The 17,853-nt window shown below is 37.1% G+C and overlaps 1 protein-coding gene across 2 annotated transcripts in view; it reads left to right on the top strand.

Moving 5' to 3' along the window:
• Positions 1–17,853, top strand: part of RP1 (RP1 axonemal microtubule associated) — a 655,430-nt gene that overhangs the window by 265,660 nt on the left and 371,917 nt on the right. Inside the window, exons 25-26 of one of the 2 annotated variants that reach the window (XM_078153415.1) lie at positions 9,640–9,698; positions 11,191–11,235. In XM_078153415.1, the coding sequence (XP_078009541.1) occupies positions 9,640–9,698; positions 11,191–11,235 (104 nt within the window). The remainder of the gene's footprint in view (positions 1–9,639; positions 9,699–11,190; positions 11,236–17,853) is intronic. The other variant, XM_021005939.2, reaches the window with a different exon arrangement.

The following is a 17,853-nucleotide window of genomic DNA, read 5'->3' as shown; positions in this document are numbered from 1 at the left end:
CAGCTGCTATTGCTCTGACACCAGAATCTTATCTCTGTACCTGAAAGGCGGCAAGCAGAGGACTGATGTGAATCCAGCAGGAGGCTCTGCAGGGAATTGAGGCCAGCTGCCCTAGCCAGGAACCTAGAGGGAGCTGCTTATTGTTGCTTGCACTCCTCCATCAGTCAAATGGCCTAACCAAGCAGGGCATGACAGGGCACTTTGCGGATAATTAGCACTGGGGTCTGGTCAGCAGAAAATGCTCAGCTGTTGAAATCACAAAGGTGAAAAAGGAAAGAGAATTTCTGTCATTCTCTTTGCTCCTTGGGGGGAAAAAGAAATTCCACAGAGAAACGGAAGTAGGACAAGGAGAAAGACCACCAAGCGATCGTTCCCTTTATGAGCCAAAAAAAGTACAGCTAAAATACAATGCTTAACTACGGGAAGAGAATGCTTTTGTCCATCACAGATGCTTCATACATTTGTACATGGCCCATTTTTCTTCAGTTGAACACCCACGTCCTTCTGGTTTTATTTTAATTCTATACCTGAAGGGTTCTTTTAAATTTCCTGTTTTTATTTTTTTTCCAGTACTTATAATAAGCACAGGTGTACACACTCTTTAATGACTACAATTTGCCTTCATGATTTTTTTTTTTGCATTTTAAATTTGATTTAGAGAAACATGCATCCAGCCTTATGAATTTAAGTAAACCCTTTTGCATACTATTTCCTGAGGGCTCACGTTGGGCCATGCCCTTGTTAGTCTGCTTGCTTTCAGACTGGAGATGTGTAGAACTGTGTGTGTGTTCTCAAATTCATTGCATTGTCATATTTATTCTCTGTAATGCGGGGCTACTTGATTTTAATTATACAATTAAAAAAAATATTAAAGAAATAGCTCCTACAGAGTGACGCAGGATACATGCTTTTACTAGTCCATTTGGCCTAGGAGAGTACAGATAAGCTGAGATTGAGCAGACTTTTAAAGTTAAGCTTTCTAGCCTTAAGACAGGCAGTGCCTTCTGCCTCACTGTGTCAGCATCCATTACTACTGATTCAAGAAATGTCTTTGACATGAGCTTCATAGGGAGCAAGTTATTAGAGACAAAGGTCTTCCTTCAGGCAATGCTGAAAACAGGGACAAAAAGATGGAGGAAATAGAAAATATAAATGCAAATAAACTATATTTTTCAACCAGCTACCCTGTGTCCAGTTTTACACAGTTAAACACCAAGCTATATAGAATGGATAGAATGGTCATATGATTTGATGATCTAAGAAATGATGCCCAACTGCTGGATACTTTTTGCTCCTTGCTGCTTATATCATATTTTTTTCATTTGCAAAGTGGCCCATTTCTGCTCCTGATTATTCCTATTAAGAGAAGGATACCATAATGTCCCTTATTTTAGAGCCAAGGAAGTAAGTTGTAGGAAAGTTTGATACTTGGAGGGCAGGGCTAGCTGTAGGAAAATCTTTGGAATCTTTCTGTCACTTTCTGTGGGTAGATGGTTTTCCCTTCTTCACTGGGACATTAGACAGAAGTGCCAGAACAAGAGAGGAATCTGACTGTAAGAAGAGTTGGAGAGAGGCCAAAGAGCTCGCTTGGTTATGTGCTTCAAACTCCCATTCCTCTATGTGGATCATGGCATAATGATCCATTCTTGTATTTGTTGGAACAAGAGGCCATTTTTAATTGTGCTGGCCCTAAGCAAAATAGTGAGGTAGATGGAATTGTCTTTTTAATCCTAAACCCCTCCATTCTATACTTGACTATGAAATTAAGTTATTATATATGTTAAAGTCACAGTGCAGGATACCAAGTTATACAAAACACAGTCCTGCCCTCAAGGAACTGATAATTTATCAAGGAAGATAAGACTTGGACGCAAATAAACATAAGGCAGAATAAGTTCCATAAGAGCAATAAAAAAATGCTGTGACCATCAATGGGAGACATATCTCTGCTTTGACAAATACTGTCCAAACCACAAGCACTCTGCTACTCTGCTCTCCCTCTGTCTTGCCAGAACTTGTAATCTGACATTTGCCACTTATATCATTCCTTGGAATATTTGCATTTTAAAAACTATTCAAGCTGGGGAAAAAAGGAATTTTCCTCTGTTAAAATAATTTTAGACCTCAACTAGCTGATGAGAGGACTGTTTTGGGAGACTAGGGAAACTTGTTGGTGAGCCAGAATTTGGAAATCCTTTTATGTAAAAATACATAGAAGAAAAGGACAAACATGGTTATATTTTGTTCTAAATCACTACTTTCAGAACCCAAAATCAGAGGCCTATTTTTGAGGCTACATGCTTTCAGTTAACAAATATACCTCTCATTCAGCCAGAGAAAGGAGAGGGGAAAAAAAAAAGAAACTCAAGAAAGTTATAGGACCAAAATTTCTTTTTAAGTGTATAAAATGCATTTGCACATATCAAGTCCAAAAGGAAGAGAATCCTTAAAGTTTTCCAGATACTTCTGTTTACACATGCCATCCTTCTGATTGTATTGGGCTAATTGCTGAATCATATTTTGGCTGTGAATTTAGAATACTAGTTTTTTTTTTTAAAAAGAAAATCAACATTACAGGTGATCCAAAGGGTAATTGATTAGACATATGGTAAATATAATTGGGCCATGGCTTATTACCAACTATGACTTGAATTCAAGATATGGAATAAAAAGAATTGTCAAGGACATGTATGGCCAGAAAGCAAAGTGAGCTGCTTATATAAGAGAAAGGCATAAAATATGGCTAAATCAAGTGCTACACTGATATCTATGAAATATTTTAAAGAATCAAATGAAAGAGGCCACCATTTTGAGTAGATCTCCTATGGATACCTCACAGAAAATCTGAATGACTATAAAACATATATGTTGTAGAGGAGATTCCTGGGTTGAATGTCTAGTGAAGAGAACATTGGATTTGGAAACAGAAAACATTCCTTAGAATCCTGATTTTGTCACTTACTGTCTCTGGTCCTTGAGAAAATTATCTTACCTCTTATATTTCCTTTTTCTAGATGTTGCCCAATTAAATTATCTCTAAGGACTTTTTTAGGTCTAAATACCATGGTCCTCTGTGATCCTTGATGTCTCATGAATTTCTGGGATTCTTTGACTATGATTCTGGGAAAAAGTCCAGTCCTACCTATCCAGAAGCTGAAGAATCTAAGAATGTGGCGAAGATTGTAGGCTCACCTCCTGAGAGAATAGATGATCTAGCATGAATAAATGATGGAGCCATAATGATGGTGCTGGGATCCACATCTATGCTGACCCCACTGAGCCTTGCTTGAATTGAATGAATTTACACTAAATGCCATATTTATTAATGAATCTTGATGATTTGAATGCCATGTTTTTTTATCAGACCTAGCCCTCAGTAAGGGTATTACCAATAGCAAATTTGCCACAGCAATTTGTCATGACAGCTGGTCACAAAGAATTAAAAAAAAAAGAGAAATGAGGATTTTCCTTTCAGTAAGTTTAGAGGACAAGTGAGACTTTGCAGAGAACTGCATAAAACACATGCTATTTGTGCTTTGGCTGTGGCCGAGGAATAGTTATGAATGCACAAAGCAAAGGTTGTCCTTCAACCTGGAGAAGGTATAAGAGTTAGAGGAAGGAAGGACTCTCTACTCTCTAGATTACTGTGATGATTAAAAAGGTTCAAGAGACATAGTTTCTGAGTAAATTAATCATTTTATTAATAAGGCCAGCACATTATTAATTAAAAGGGTTGTCATTTGGCCATCTCTCTTACACCAAAGACAATCATGGTGGTGGGTTCCCAGTTCATGCCTCCTTCAAAGAGTAGGTGTTCCTGAGGGGTGGCAATCAACTCTAATTGGATAAGACAATGGAAGGCAAGCTATATTAAAATGAAGGGCTGAGAGTAACTTTACATCACCTTTGCACAGAGGGACTATCTCAATACTCAGACCACCCCTAGCCTAGGGTTATCTATTCAAAGAATACATACCCCACCCAAGACTGAGCAGAACACATTGGCTACTCTGCCTGGGTGGGGTCTTGAACAAGAAAGTTAGTCTAATCTCATTATCAGCAGTGTCCTTCAAGAGGCATAACTTTGAAAATTTGGATTTTGGAAGAAGGGGAGAGCTCTGGATCTCCCCAAGATAGTGGTTATTAATCATCATTTCACTCATTACCAAGGTAAACTATTTCTTGGAAAGATGGAAAAAGTGCTTCAAAACAGAATGAAAGACCATGCATTTATTATCTCGGTATTTCCTTCAGGACTTGTCATCTATTGCTTTATGATTTTTGCATTTTAGAGTCATTGTGCATAGTGGAGTCAGGAGCTGTGGGTATGAAGTCAATTTTAAATAAATTAGTTGTGCAAAACCCTTTTTTTTGTCAGCTGTGTGGCACAATGAATAGTGTTGGACTTGGAATCGAGTTCAAATTCTACCCTAGAAATTTGTCATTGAAACCTTGGGCAAATCACTGTCTTTCAGCCTGTTTCCTCATATGTAATATGAATACTAATACACCTGTCCCATAGGTTTGACACATGGAAAGTACTTTCCACATTAATGCTATTATTATTGCTATTATTTATCCATAAAATGGGGGTATTAACACTTGAACTATCTCACAGAAATTTGTGAGGAAATACAGCTTTACAAACTTAAAAGTATTAAATAAATATGTTACTATTATTGCAGCTACATAATTGGTGTCTAACAAGTAAAAGTTGAGTGAATTAATCTTTCAACTCTACAGTTCGCCTCCCCTGCTTCCTCCTCCCCACTTATTTATAATCATAAATAATGGTACTTTTGCTCCTTATTCCAATGTTTCCTAATAGTTATTTGTGATGATAATTTAAAATCCAAATATATTAACGTCCCCTAAACTTTGCCCTCCACCTACTTTTGTAGCTTCAGCTTCTACTTTTCCTTTACATAAACCCTTCATTCCAGCCAATGTTACCTCTTCCCAAACACAGTATGCATGTTGCTAGTACTACACCTTTGCTCCAGCTGTTCCTTCTACTTGAAATGTGCTTCTTCCCCCTCTGCTAAATTGAAGGTGCAGCAAGGGCTCAGGGCCTCACTGAAGCAAATCATTTAAATGACATCTGGATCTCTTGAGAGTTGTATCTAGCTGACCCTATACCCCACTCCCCTGAAAGGAGGTAAAATGAGGTTAAGAGCTTTGAGTTTTCCCGGGAGTGGCCAGTGTCATCATCTGTCACAGACAGACTGGAAGGCAACATCCAGAGTTGAAGAAATATTTGAGCTGTAGCGGATTTTGTCCCCTCAGGGAAGAAGCCAAGAGGCTGAGGGTGTGGCTCCTTTCTCTTTTCCTCTATCTTCCTCAGTTGCTATGGTGTTTCTTCTATAAGCTTAACTCATCTAAACAAAAGGACTTCCTTCTTCACTGATTTGCTGAGTATTATCTTCAAAAATTTGATTAGAGTGTTCACAGGACAGGACTTTGAAGGGGTTACTTATTTCACAAACTGATGTTAGTAGAGTCTGCAGTTTGGATTTACAAGGTTAGATGACATGGAAGAAGGTTAGTTTTGAGCTAAGATTTAGTTAGTTGTTGTTGTTGTTGTTTTAATGAATGATCCTGTAACTCTCCAAAGCAGATTTCTAAAACCTGAAGGTAGACTCACTTAGATTGCTACTCACTGAATGAGTCAAATGGAGCCATAGAACCTTTGAGGGTCCTGGAGGACAAACCTCTTCCCTTTTATCTGAATGTAGTAAAGTGGTAGGAAACTAGATGGAACTATAGGAGAAAGTCCTGCCTCTTAGGCATAGTCAGAGAGCTCTCCACTGGGTGTCTTTCTGATCGGGAGGAAGAAGTGAGAACATGGATGTTTCGTGCTCCATAGTAGCAACTAGAGTTATAGCAATCCCATCTATACTGTGACATTTCTTCCATAACATTTTCCCTGAACCCTCAAATGAGAAATATTCTCTTACTTGGGCACCATAAGATTTTGTTTGCATCATTCTCATTGAAATTAGGATATTTTACATATGTATCATATCTTCCTAAGGAAGGGAGCTATGATATGTATGCTTCTCTGGGGGCAAGGACTATATCTTTGTATCTTCCAAGGTACCTTGATCAGTACCTTGCATATATGTACTCAGTAAACTTTTAATGGAAGTGAAAAAGGAAGGAAAGAAGAGGAGGAAATTAAGAGGCATATTTGTATTCAGAATAAATCTCAGTCTCCACTTTTGGGAAATGGGTAATATATTTCAGGGTGTGGTAATATGTTTAAGAATATATATGTTTAGGAACATATGTAATATATTATTAAATGTATTACAACACCCTGTAATGTTTAGGAACATATGAGGATTTGAATAGAAGGTGGTAAAGAAGTGCAAAGTACAATTTCTTTAGTGGGAGAAGAGAATATTAATAAAAAAAATTATCATGAGACAGTGAGCTATCATTTAACTTTGCTGGGTTTTTTTTTCCAAAAGAGGCCACTATTAATAATTTCTTGCTATTCCGAGCATGTATTTGTGCTACTGCAGATCTCTGTACTTTGTCAGTTTATGCTATGCCTTGGTGTGAAATTGACAAGTAGTGATGGTGGGAAATTGACAGAATGAGGCACAGGGATGGGGCTGCTGCTCACAGCTGGCTTGCTCGTTATCTAGGTGGGGGTGGGGAATTAGAGCATTCTTACTCATGTATTTAGCTTAACTTTAAGATGTTCTCCCAGTTATGAAATTGTTTTTTGGACTGAAAGTACCTTAGAGATGATCTCATCTGTTCTCTCCTCCCCCCACCCCCACTTCCTCTACCTGTGTGTTGCAGTAGAAAATAGCCAAGTCATTCAACTTCCTGGGACCTTGGTTTCCTCATCTGTAAAGTGAGGAGGTTGAATTAGATAATGTATAAAGTTTCTTCCAGTTCAAAATCCTTTAACTTCCCTAGAGAGGCTGTGTGGTATGGCAGAAAGAGCAGTGGCCCAGGGTCAGAGTACCTGGATTCAAATATTACCTCTCATGCTTATTACTTGTATGATTTTGAGCACATTACTTAAACTCCCTGGGCCTCAGTTTCCTCTTCTGTAAAATGAAGGGATTTGGATTCTGAGGTCCCTTTTAAATTTAGATCTATTATCCTGTGATCCCAGAATCCATTTTCTCACTTCTGATCTGCCACCACTACTCTGGCCTCATTCCAGCCCAATTTTAAGGCATTATTATACTGAAAGCCAGAGCTGTAACAAAGATGAGGCATGTGAAGTAAATTCTTCAAGTGCGCAAAGCTCAGGAGCATACACATGCAAACACACAGATATATATATATATACACACACACATACACACATACAAGACGTCTGCATATGCAGACGTCTTGTATGTGTGTGTATTTAGGTATAATACATGCATGCCTGCTATCCTAAGCGTGCCATAACATTAGGATAGGGGAGCAATTTTATATTCTTGCCTCAGGCACAAAATTAGCTAGTTACTGTGCTGCTAGAAACATCCTATGGTCGTCTAGCCTAGTCTTAAAACTCTCAGGGGGAAATTTCCTGATCTTTCTCAGGCATTTATTTTGATATTTCCTATCTATACAGGTTAGGGAAAAAGTTCCTAGGGGGCTTATGGATAATCAAATATTCCTTTACAGATGGGTGAAAGAATCTCAGGAGATGATCACCAAGCTCTAGCATGCTCCAGGCTTTCCTGCACTCTTCCAGGATCATTGTCAATCCTGAAAATTCTGATTTATCAGGGACTTTGCTCAATTGCTTTGCTTCAGGAGAATTTTCCTGGTCTAATGCTTTACCCTTGTAGATAGCCTTCAGATCTGATGTAGGGCTCATATTGGGCAATTCATCCCTGATTTCAAATCTAGCAAATCTGTTTTGGAAATGAGAATGTCTAGCTTATAGATAGTTTTATGTGTGTTTTTATTTCTAGAGGCACAGATTTCTACGAGTTCATATTTTATATATGTGTATATACATATACATACACATATGCATACATACATAAATACATGTATAAACAATAAGGGCATTAGAAACCATGGGGATCACTTGAAGAACTGTGGATGTCTAGTCTTGAGAAAAGAAGCCTTGGGGGGACAGGAAGGCAGGTGACATAAGAGAAAACCACCTAACAGTTTGAGCTGTCCGAGACAGAAATGTGCTGCCTCAGGAGGTACTGAGTTCTCCTTCACTACACGTCTTAAAGTAGAGACTAGAGACCAATTTTCAGAGGTATTATAGGGGAGATTTTTCTTTCTGTATGAGTGGGACTAGATGACCTCTCAGATTCCTTCCAACTCTTGGGATTCTGCAAATTTTGTGAATAAACAAACACATATGTGTATGAATATAATACATTTATGTTTTAATCCATTTTCTGATTCCCCTTTAATGGACCATTTTATTCTTTATCAGCAGCCTATATAAAACATATGTGTGTACTCCAAAAATAGCCACTCACCCAGAATAAGTAAAAGATTTATTCTGGCCTGGTGATAAGGAATGGTGCCTAAAGGATGATCTGATAGACTATTTTAAAAAATCATTAAATTGTCAGCTCTGCAGAGACCTTAAAGCTTTCCTTTGAATTATAAGTGAGCAAATTTGGCCCTCTGAAATCTCCAAGGACATTGACCTAGAGAAAATCTAAGGGGAATGACTAGCTATAGAACCCTGGCTTCAAGAAGCCTTTGGTGCTTGGGATCCTCTCATGGCCCTCCAGTCTGCTTTTTCAATATTTTCTGTCAATGGAAAATCCAGGGTACTTGCTTTTTAAGAAGAGGAAAAGAGAAAGAGGAGAGGAGTGCCCAGGGCACTATTTAAATTTTAATCAGCTAACAAATATTTGGCTAGTACTTGGCCAGGGAAGGCTTCAGCTCGATGTAAAAGTATGATTTGGATCCAGAAAACTGTAGTCTAAAGAAGATGTCATTACAGCCAGGAGGGAAGGGAATAAATATTTATACAGCACCTATTATGTGCCAGGCACTTCAAAATACCTCACTTGATCCTCCCAACAACCCTGCAAAATAGGTGTCATTTTTATCCACATTTTACAGTTGACGAAACTGAGGCAAACAGAGGTTATATGACTTGCTCAGTGTCACACAGCTAGTGAATGTCTGAAGCCAGATTTGAACTCAGGTCTTATTGACTCCAAGTTCAGTGCTCTATCCACTACATCACCTACTGCCTATAAAGAATGAAAAAGTGATATTCGTAGGGAAATGTGAAGACCATTGTGCCTGCATTAGAGATATCACTTATTCTGGAGAGTGGAATGTAGAAGATTTAAAAGTTAATGGTTGATTAGATTAGAGATCTAGATATTTTAAATATTAAACAGAAATTCACAAAATAATATTTACATTCCATCTTGCAAGCCATTGCTGTGACACAAACTGCACTATTCACAATGGGCAGCTGACTCAATTTGTTGGGTTTGATTTTTAAAGGCAGCTGTTTTTATGATGATCAGCATGCAAAATGAATGTGGGGTCATTTCATGTAATAATAATACCATACAATAAAATTAATGTTTTATCTTTCTTCTCCTCCTCTGCATTTGCCTTCTCTTCATTCTCCCTTTTCTTTTTCTTCTCCTTTTCTTCCTCTTTATTTGGTTTCTGTTTTCTCAGGTGGCTTCCTTTTATGTCCCAGGGCATAATTCACTCAGAAATAGAACTTTATCCTCAAGGTAAGTATGGTAATGGGGAGCACAAAATCATGTTGTCATCATCAATGTCCTAAAAATATCATCCTATTCACTACTGGATTTCTGTTTGATAGAGTATAACATCTTTGTTTAATTTCATTCAATTCAAGAAGAATTTCTTATGTTCCTACTAAGTGCCAGGTTAGTTACCAGCACAGGGGACACAAAGACATGAAGAGAACAGTTCTTGCCCTTAAGAAGCTTAAATTTTGCTAGGGAAATAAAACACGTAAGCAGATAAGTGAATGATACACACACACGTGTTTTTTTTTTCAAAAAATTTTATACACACATATATACACATAAATGCATTTTTGTTGTTTAGTCGTTTTCAGTCATGTCCAACTCTTTGTGAATTCATTTGGGGTTTTCTTGGTGGAGATACTAGAGTGGTTTGCCATTTCCTTCTCCAGCTCATTTTACAGTTGAGAAACTGAGGCAAATAGAGTTAAGTGACTTGCCCAGAGTCAGATAGCTGGTAAGTGTATGAGGCCAGGTTTGAGCTCAGATCTTCTTGACTCCAGGTCTGGCACTCTATCCGTTGTGCCACCTAGCTGTTCATATATACACACACATATACATACACATCCATGTATACAGACACCCATGTATACATACATGCTTGTGTGTGTGCAATATGCACATATTATTAGTATGTGCATGTATATACACATACAAGTATATATGGACACAATCTATAATTCAGCACATATACATGCAGAAATATATACATGTGCACATGTGTATATATGTATATATACACGTATACATGTGTATATACACATATATGTACACATGCATATATGCATATAAAATTTTTCGATAAAAATCACAATTGGAGGAGTAAGGAAAGGTCTCATGTAGGAGGTAGGACTTGAGCTGAGTCTTGAAGGCAGCTGGGGGTTCTTTTATGAGATTACCCCTGGAAGAGAAGTGAGTTTTCTATAAAACCAGGGTGAGGAGCATGGGATTCATAGCAGTCCATTTTTTCATATGTTTTTTAATCTATGCTTTTTCATTCCTCTCCCCCTACTTATCCTTCATTCTTCACAGTCCCCAAGCTTTAAGCCAAGATTACCAAGATAATGTCTTATAGTTACCTCCCCTGCATAAAACAAACATAAAAAACAAAAAACCCCAAAGCAAAATAAAGCAAAACAAAACAAAAAAACCATCCTGGGGAGATTTTCTGATTTTTCTTATTGCCTTCTATCTACTTAGTTGGAGAAATAATGCAGAATTTTCCAAAGATAGAGTAGAGGTTATGAACCAGTTAGCCCCTTTAGCAGATGTTTAGAGGAATTCTAGGAGATAGTGTCCAATAGTCACAAAACTCCATTTTCACAGGGTAAAGTAGCCATCTTTAACACTCTGAAGCCATTAAGGAGTTAAATTTGTATTCTTTTCCCCCTCCCCACTTATAATGTCATCAGACAGGTCTATTATTAACTGCACTTCACTTTTATGTTTGCAGAAATGCAAATAAACCATCAGCCTAAAACGCAAGAGGAAGCAAATGGTAAATGTTGTTGCTGCTTTTCGTCTTCTAATCATCTGAAAGAGTCTATTTCTGTTCCAAGATTACCTGCCTTGCACATTTTTCTAGTCTATTCTTATTCACTTCAAAAATATTGATTGAAAATACTTAAAATGAGTACAGCAATGAACATTAAACTGCATTTTGATGGATAAAGAAAATCAAATGAACATTTTGTTTTCCTATGAATGATTTTTTCTTATTACTCTTTTTCCGTCTTCTGTTCTTTTAAATATCTTGGGAAATTAGAATTTGCCTAACAATTAATTTCTATGAATTTATCTTGATTTTACTTCATTTGGCTAGATATGCATATTGGCTTCACAGCTTTCTGTTTGAGGCCATTGGTGACTAGCTTTTTTTCTATACCTTTTACTTTTCAAGCCAGTGTGCAACTGTTTTTTTAATCTATCTTTGCCTTTTGATATTAATATTGACTTCAATGATATGCATAAGCATGTTAGTTAAAAAAACTTGCTGCTGTTATAAAATAGTTTCAAGTTGAACAATTATTTGGAAATCACCAGGACAGAGCAACCAAATGTGTATTTGTAATTTCCTGTAGCATTCAGGATTTCCAATGAGACTCAACCACTTCATTCCAATTTCTATCCCCACGACAAATAATTAATTATATCATTTGTATTTGATTATGTCATAAATTAAATTCCAGCCAGCATTGTACTTTCACATATTTTGTTTTGAATAACAGAAAAGGGGGAGGAGGATCTACTTCTTTAATCACCTTTATTGGAAGATCAAGTCAGTCCAGATTTCAGATTTTTTGTAGGAGCATAAAATATGCAACTGCTGTTACTCCAGGAAGCCCAATTATGCTTGTGCTTGAGGAAAGAAAGAGACATAAAAGTCTAGCTTCCATACCATCCAGAAGATGACCTATATCAAATTTCATAAAATGTACTAAGGTGCTGGAAAAAAATATTTTTTATCAAATATGGAAAAAAAAATGTAATCAGTATAGGATTTACAAGCAGGGTTGATATTTACAGATTTTTTAAAAAAAAATCCTTAGAGAAGGATGTGGATCTAGGGTAACCTGCCCTAAGCTATTCACTGGTTTTTATTTCAATCCAGAGTAATAAAAACTCTTTAATTTTCAAAAACCAAAGAGGAGGATTCTACAACCTTCCTTCCATGCTGCTGGTGCAATTCAGTGTATCTTAACCTTTACAATTAGGACATCTTTGAAGCTAATTCAAATACTTCTTTCACAAAACACTTTAAACACATTCCTTTTGTCCTATTTTCAGTAGGCACAGAATAGCTGCTTCTGTGGCCCATTATGTTTTGACTCATTAAATGCTTTTTCTATCATCTTTACCAGAAAAATAAACTGACTTCCTTTTGTCTTATACTCCCTGGACCATCTCCAACTTCTCTACATCTTCCTGGAACTGGTCCCCAAGATGAACACAGTACTATCATAAAGATCTAAGAAGAGAGAAAAGATTAGCCAATAGTATACAAACATTTTGCTAGTCAATGTATGTATTTAAGCTTATACTACTACCCAGGCACAATGGGTCAGTCACGCTTTCTGAACATCTACCATACACAAACTATCTTAATAGGTTTGGAATTATATATGTACATATCTAAAGTAATTACTTTACATTACAGTAATTACTTCTATTCTTGGTTCAGGAAATAAGAATCTTTGGTCCTCCATGTTTTAGCATAACCATTAAAATACTATCTGTTTTCATAGATTATTTGGAATTACCTACAGCCCACAGACATCAGTCTGTATATACTATAATGCAGTCATGACTTCTACCATATTCTTAAGGATCTGGTAGGAATTTGGAGGTCAGAAACACATATTTGTATATAGTCTACGCTCCAGATTTCTATGTATATATTATCTCTTTAGTGGATAATATGAATACCTGAAGGGTTTGTGATTTAGTCAACACGGAGAACTCCCTGAACCAATATTGGTTTCATTTCATTTAAGAGTTAGTAGATAATTCCTAAAGAGTTGTCTGAAGCATATTAAGTGATTTTCCCAGATTCACACAGTAAGTGACTATCTGAGGTGGGCTTTGAGCCTAGGTCTTTCCCTTTTTTAAGACCACCTCTGTCTACTTCCCCATACATTCCTGGCATGCCTCCTCTATTCCGTAAAGTCAGTATGTACTCACAAATTAAAACAAAAATTACCATTAGCTGACGTTAAACATAATTTAGGAAAGTAAAATTTGCTTCATATTCCTATCATGCATGCTAGAGAAAATGCTTATTAAATTCAAGTCAACAAATATTTGACAACTAAAAAAGCATTTAATTTGGTAGAACAAAATTTAGCCTTAAAGGCTTTCCTCCAAAGTGTTTCCTATTTATATGTGAAGATCATATAAGATTCCTTGATAGAAACAATAATAGAGACAACTGTTCCGAGATTCTTTGATAATTAATGCTCCAAATAAGGTATAAAATAGGGAGATATATGCTTACCAAAGGTGTTTGCACTTGCTATGGGCATCCAGTGTGGACTCTAAATGGAAAAAGGATTCCCTATATATGATGATGAGATCCCCTCCAGATGCTCCTTTTTGCAGATGGCATTGTGCTCATTACATCAAGCCCTAAAACATAGAGGAGCATCCTAAACGAGATTCACAATAACTCTGGGGTTCAGCTCACCAATCCATATAGGAAAAACTAAGTGGCTGAACAATGCCTATTGCCCAAACTATGATATATGGTTAGTCGAGAAGCATTTATTAACCCCATCCTGTGTGCTAAGTATTGTGCTAAGACCAGGGATACCAAAAAGAGAAAACCAGTTCATTCTTTAGGAGTTCATATTCTAATGGACAAGAAAACATGCAAAAAGTGATGTACATACAAGATATATATAGGGTATATTGGAGAGGGTCTCAGAGGAAAAGGACTGTTTGTATTGAGGGGTACCAGGAAAGGTTTCTTGCAGAAAGTGAGATATTAAGTGAGACTCGAAGGAAGCCAGAAATATGAGGAGGAAGAGCATTCTAGGAATGATGGACATCTAGTGAAAAGTCATGGAGTTGGGAGATGGAATATCTATCATGTGTGAGGAACAATGAGAAGGTTCATGTCACTGGATCGAAGAGTACATATAGGGGAGTAAGGTGTAAGAAGACAGGAGAGGCAGGAAGGGGTCGTGTCATGAAAAGTTTTATAAACCAAACAGAGGGTTTTGTGCTCAATCCTGGGGAGAATAGGAAGCCACTGGAGTTTATTAATTAGGGGGTATATGTGTGTGTGAAATGATAAAACCTGTGGTTTAGGAATATCAGTTGTACTGCAGAGTGAGTGGACGATGCACTGGCATGGGAAGAGACTTGAGGCAGGAAGATCAACCAGAAGGATATTGGAAGAGCTAGATGAACATTCCATTCACATAGTCCTGGTATCAGTACAAATATCTTGATAGACCATGCAGATGGACTGTGATCCAGGCCCAGGACTGAATAGGAGGAAGAAAACAGGCAGGACTGTATTTGTGAATCTGCATGATACTTTCAAGGACCCCAAGCTTCTCCTTGAGACAATTCCCCATCTTTTTAACACCAATAGTCCTCTGATGATTCTATATGACTAAAATGATGATATTCCATAGTTTCCTTGGAGTCAAACTTGTGGGTCACCCAAAGGGAAGTAGAGAGAAAATGGGTATAAATAAGCTACAACACATTACCAATGAAAAAATGAAGAAAAGAAGTTGCATTAAAGATTTAACAAAGCTGAGACATGGAAAGAAGTAGACCCATAATATAGCACAAGTATAGGATGGACATCCTGCAGGTTTCAGTGTGCCAATGTAATGTTGAGAGCCCAAGAGGAAAAGTCTTGGCTATTGGGCTGCTGCTCTGTGGGGGATTTATGGAAGCACTCATGATGAGAAGGCAATTTGCACCTACCTCAATGAAAAGAATGAATGATTCCTTGACCAATCAAGATCCTATTTGGCTTAACATGCAAATGAATTTGAGGCAGACCAAAAGGTAAGCTAAGGAGACAATATCATTTATGCTCCACCTACCTAGCCTTCCTGGTCTTTATTGTACATATCTGTCAGCAGCAAAGTCTGAAAGCTTTGGTACTATATTTTGTCCAGCAAAGGAAAAAAAAAAGAAAAAAATACCTGCCAGGTGCCCCGAATTCCTCCCCTTACTATCCCCCCAAGTAAAGAATTTGTAGTCCTGGCATATTACTTAGGGTACACATGAACTCCTCTGATCATGCATTATAATCAAACTAAATTGATAGATAACATCCAACTACATATTAAAATGCACATCCAGATACTCTGTATACAGTGTCTATACTAGAACTGCAGGCATCTAGCATTAGTACATGTAATTAACATAATTCATATAGGACAATTTTTTTTAAGCCTTGTGTCTTTCCTGGAACTTAGCATAGTCCTCGCATATAGCTTATGAATGAATATTGAATGGAAAAGAAAAAATCACTTATTAACTGCTTACATATGGCGACACTATTCTAAGTGTTAAGAATGGCAAGACAGCAGTACCCCTCAAGGAATTTACATTCTAGTAAGGCTAGAACCACTTCTCCCTTTTTCATTTTAGAGTGAAAGTTCCTTGAAGGGAGGGACTTTCTCACTTTTCTATTTGCATCCTTAGCACTTAGCACAGTATCTAGCACAGACTAACCACTTGATGGATAATCTTTCATTCATTCATTCATTCATTTATTAATCTATTAAGTACTTAATGAATACATAACTACTAGTTATGGATCTTTCTAATTGGGGATATGGCTTGCCTTGGCGATATTTAGGTCTGACAGATCTGGGAGTCAGGAAGCAATTAGATTGGGCAAAAAAGGGACTAGGGATCCAAAAAAGTCCACAGGGTTGGAGAAAGTTCAAGAATTGATTTTTCTAGGAATAAATGCATGAGTCTGAAGATAGGTCCAAAATCAGAGATTGGCCCACAGGGAAAAGGGATAGGTAGAATATGAATATCATTAGCAAAAATCCAAATTTTGTTCTAAATACAGGTTATATGTTCAAGATAGGTCAGCATAGGCTATTAGTAGAAGCCCTAGTTGTAGTTAATGTATCATAGCATTTTGACAAACAATTGGTATTGCTAGAAGGTGTCATTCAATTTCCCTGGCTTGACTGGGAGACTTGAGATTTAAGGCCCCATGTGGGGTATCAGAACTCTGCTCTTCAGTTCTCTAGTAAAACCATATTCCTTTTTTAAATAGCATTTTATTTTTATTCCCAATTATATGTCAAGACAATTTTTAGCATTCATATTTACAAGATTTTGAGCTCCAAATTTTCCCCCTTCTTCCTTGTCTTCCTTTCTTCCTAAAATGGTAGGCAATTTGATAAAGGTTGCACATGTGCTATCATGTAAAACATATTTCCATATTAGTCACAGTTGTGAAAGAAGAACTAGATCAAAAGGGAAAAAAACCCCACAAAAAAGAATAAAATAAGTGAAAAATGTGCTTCAATCTGCATTCAGAGTCTATCACTTCTTCATCTGAATGTGGATGGCATTTTCCTTTGTGAGTCCTTTGTATTTGTCTTAGATCACTGTATTGTTGAGAAAAGCTGAGTCATTCATAGTGGATCATCACACAATGTTGCTGATACTATGTACAATGTTTTCCTGGTTCTGCTTATTTCACTTTGCATCAGTTCATATAAGTCTTTCCAGGTTTTTCTGAAATCTGCCTGTTTTTTTTTTTTCCTTTTGTGAGGCAGTTGGGGTTAAGTTACTTTCCTAGGGTCACACAGCTAGTAAGTATTGTGTGTCTGAGGCTGGATTTGAACTCAGGTCCTCCTGACTCCAGGACTGGTGCCCTATCCACTGTGCCACCAACTGCCCCACTCATCATTTCTTATTGCACAATAATATTCCGTTACATTCCACCACAACTTATTCAACCTTATTGATGGACATCCCCTCAATTTCCAATATTTTGCCACAATGAAAAGGGCTGCTATAAATATTTTTGCACATGTAGGTCCTTTTCCCTTCTTTATGATCTCTTTGGGATACAGACGTAGTAGTGGTATTGCTAGATCAAAAGGTATGTACAGTTTGGTTTCTCTTTGGGCATAGTTCCAAATTACTCTCCAGAATGGTTGGATCATTTCTCAACTTTACCAACAGTGCATTAGTGTTTCAATTTTCCTTCGCCCTCTCCAATATTTATCATTGTCCCTTTTTATTTTTTGTCATATTAACCAATCTGATAGGTATGAAATGGTACCTCAGAGTTGTTTTAATTTGCGTTTTTCTAGTCAAAAGTGATTTAGAGGCTTCTTCATAAGCCTATAGATAGCTTTTTATTTCTTCATCTGAAAACTGCCTGTTCATATCCTTTGACCACTTATCAATTGGGGAATGGCTTGTATTCTTACAAATTTGACTCAGTTCTCTATATATTTGAGAAATGATGTCTTTACCAGTGACACTTGTAAAGGTAGTTTCCTAGCTTTCTGCTTTCCTTCTAATCTTGGTGGCATTGGTTTTGTTTGTGCAAAAGCTTTTTAATTTAATATAATCAAAATTATCTATTTTATATTTTGTAATGCTCTCTATC

This window comes from Phascolarctos cinereus, unplaced genomic scaffold (assembly GCF_003287225.1).
Source record: "Phascolarctos cinereus isolate Bilbo 61053 unplaced genomic scaffold, phaCin_HiC Scaffold_4;HRSCAF=312, whole genome shotgun sequence".
Lineage (NCBI taxonomy): Eukaryota > Metazoa > Chordata > Mammalia > Diprotodontia > Phascolarctidae > Phascolarctos > Phascolarctos cinereus.
Note: the sequence above shows the minus strand (reverse complement) of the source record. Positions and strands in the feature narration are given on the sequence as shown.